Here is a 2,928-nt window from a genome sequence, read left to right on the forward strand (position 1 = left end):
GCTGGGATTACAGGCTTGAGCCACCGCACCCGGCCTTTTTTTTTATTTTTTATTTTTTTAAAGCCAGGATCTAGCTACGTTGGCCTTAAACTCCTGGGCTTAAATGATCCTCCTGACTTAGTCTCCTAAGCAGCTGGGACTACAGGCCCAAACCACAGCACCTGGTTCTTCGATCTTATTCATTTAAAATGGTTGCTTATCCCCTACTTGGGATGTAAAAGTATGGATGATGCAGAGCTCACTACAAAGTCACTACCATGTTCTGCAAAGGCGCTACACTCATCTCATTACTGCCTTCCACTTTCCCCTTTGTCCAGTAGGCCAGCACTTCACAAAGTTTAAGAGTTTCGTCTGACAGTCTCCCAGTCTAACAGTCCTCCAGACTGACTGCTGGCTCAAGCAGACGCTTTCTGCATTTGCTCTTCCCTCTGCCTGTAATGTGATTCCTCCAACCACCGAGTAACCATTTGACTTCTTCCTATCTGTTATTCAGCTGTCGGTTCAAACGCAAGAGACTCTCTGACCACCTTAGCTAAAGCAGCCAGCTTTACCTCATCCCTCTTTATTCTGTTGTTCTATTGTTTTGGGTTTTTAAAATAACACATCATCTGAAATTATATTATTTTAGTATATGTCTCTGTCTCCCCATCCTTCCAGCTTGAACTAGGATTGAAGCTTCATGAGGGGCAGGGACTTAAGTTTTGCTCACAATGTTCTCCAGAGCCTAGAAGAGGAAGTGGTACTTGCTAAAGACTCAATAAACGTATCAGCAATCAAATGAGGTCTATTCATTCAAATTCTACGCTAAAACCTAGAAAGATTTAGCACCACTCCCTGTCACAGGCATAACTACTGGTTGATCCCTACAATGCTGCAGCCAAGATTAGATATCAACAATAGTCAGACTATTCTCTTATTAAGTCTTTAAAGACTTTAAGGAACAGCCAAGTTTCTTTTTGTTGTCATGAAACATAATACTTGCCTCTTCCCATGGACACATCTCTAATCTTTTGAGGACCTCCCTTGTGTGGAGCTCTAGGATGTCTAGGTTAGAAGGAGTTTGGACATTATGATCTCGAAGTTTCCTCATCTTTCTTCGGGAATGGTACGGGGAAGTTGCTTCATTTGAGGATCGTGAAACTGGACACACAGTAGGAATTCCCTGAGATTTAACTGGTTTGCCGTTTTCCTCCTTTAAGAATTAAAATCAGAGTATTTTTATGAGAAGGCTACTACATACAGACATGACTTAACTAGTCATCCATAAAAATATTTTAGAAAACAAAAACCATTCAGTTTAACCATATAAACACAAAAAAGACTAAACCGTAAGATTCAAACAGCTTTGCTGAGACCTTTATATCCCTTCTCTCTCCAACATAATATACTGTGAACATATTTGATTTTTTTTTTGGAGTCAGGGTCTCACTCTTGTCACCCAGGCTGCAGTGTGTGGAGTGCAGTGGTGCAATCTTGTCTCACTGCAATCTCTGCCTCCTGGGCTCAAGCAATCCTCCTACCTTAGCCTCCCAAGTAGCGGGGACTACAGGCGCACGCCACTGCACCAGGCTAATGTTTTAGAGACACGGATTTGCCATGTTGCCCAGGCTGGTCTTGAACTCCTGAGCTCAGGGGATCCACCTGCCTCAGCCTCCCAAAGTGCTGGGATTACAGGTATTAAATTAGCCACTGCAGTGGGCCTTGATTTTCAATATCTTATTAAAGGCTGTGTTGCATTCTACTGTATGGATATAGCTTAATTTTCTGACCTAATACTTACTGGTAGCCATTTAGGCTGTTGTTCTTTCCGACAACGAACATTCTTTTCACGTACATATTTGAATAAATTAATTACTTTTTAAAACAAAATGATACATCTATGTAGTTTTAAAAATTATTCTATAAGCATATCATGAAAAATAGCAGTATCCTCTTCCTCATCCCTGACTCTCATTCTCCAGAGGCAACCACTTGCAAAATTTTTTACTGTGGTAACATAAACATGAAATCTGCCATTTTAACAATTTTTAAGTGTACAGTTTAGTGGCATTAAGTAGAGTCACAGTGTTGTGCAACCATCACTGCCATCCATCTCCAGAACCTTCTCATCTGCACAAACTGAAACTGTACCCAGTACACAATAATTTCCCATTCTCCCTTCCCACCAACCCCTAGCAACTACGATTCTACTTGCATTCTCTATGAATTTGACACCTCTAGGAACCTCATATAAGTGGAATTTTATAAAATTTGTCCTTTGGTGACTGGCTTACTTCACTTAGCAAAATATCTTCAAGGTTCATCCACACTGTAGCATGTGTCAGCATTTCCTTTAATTTTTATTAAAGTTCTAGGGTACATGTGCACAACATGTAGGTTACATATATATACATGTGCCATGTTGGTTTGCTGCACCCATTAACTTGTCATTTACATTAGGTATATCTCCTAAAGCTATCTCTCCCCTTTCCCCCCACCCCACGACAGGTCCCAGTGTGTGATGTTCTCCACCCTGTGTCCAAGTGTTCCCATTGTTCAATTCCCACCTATGAGTGAGAACATGCGGTATTTGGTTTCCTGTCCTTGCGACAGTTTGCTCAGAATGATGGTTTCCAGCTTCATCCATGTCCCTATAAAGGACATGAACTCATCCTCTTTTATGGCTGCATAGTATTTCATAGTGTGTATGTGCCACATTTTCTTAATCCAGTCTATCATTGATGGACATTTGGGTTGCTTCCAAGTCTTTGCTATTGTGAATAGTGCCACAATAAACATATGTGTGCATGTGTCTTTATAGCAGCATGATTTATAATCCTTTAGGTATATACCCAGTAATGGGATGATGGCTGGGTCAAATGGTGTTTCTAGTTCTAGATCCTTCAGGAATTGCCACACTGTCTTCCACAATGGTTGAACTAGTTTACA

General features: G+C 40.9%; 1 protein-coding gene across 1 annotated transcript in view; it reads right to left on the reverse strand.

Annotated features, from left to right (window-relative positions):
• KDM7A (lysine (K)-specific demethylase 7A) overlaps positions 1–2,928 on the reverse strand; it is a 69,758-nt gene that overhangs the window by 12,034 nt on the left and 54,796 nt on the right. Inside the window, exon 12 of the mRNA XM_011941565.1 lies at positions 983–1,192. Within this exon, the coding sequence (XP_011796955.1) occupies positions 983–1,192 (210 nt within the window). The remainder of the gene's footprint in view (positions 1–982; positions 1,193–2,928) is intronic.

Source organism: Colobus angolensis, unplaced genomic scaffold, assembly GCF_000951035.1.
Source record: "Colobus angolensis palliatus isolate OR3802 unplaced genomic scaffold, Cang.pa_1.0 Scaffold2, whole genome shotgun sequence".
Taxonomy (NCBI): domain Eukaryota; kingdom Metazoa; phylum Chordata; class Mammalia; order Primates; family Cercopithecidae; genus Colobus; species Colobus angolensis.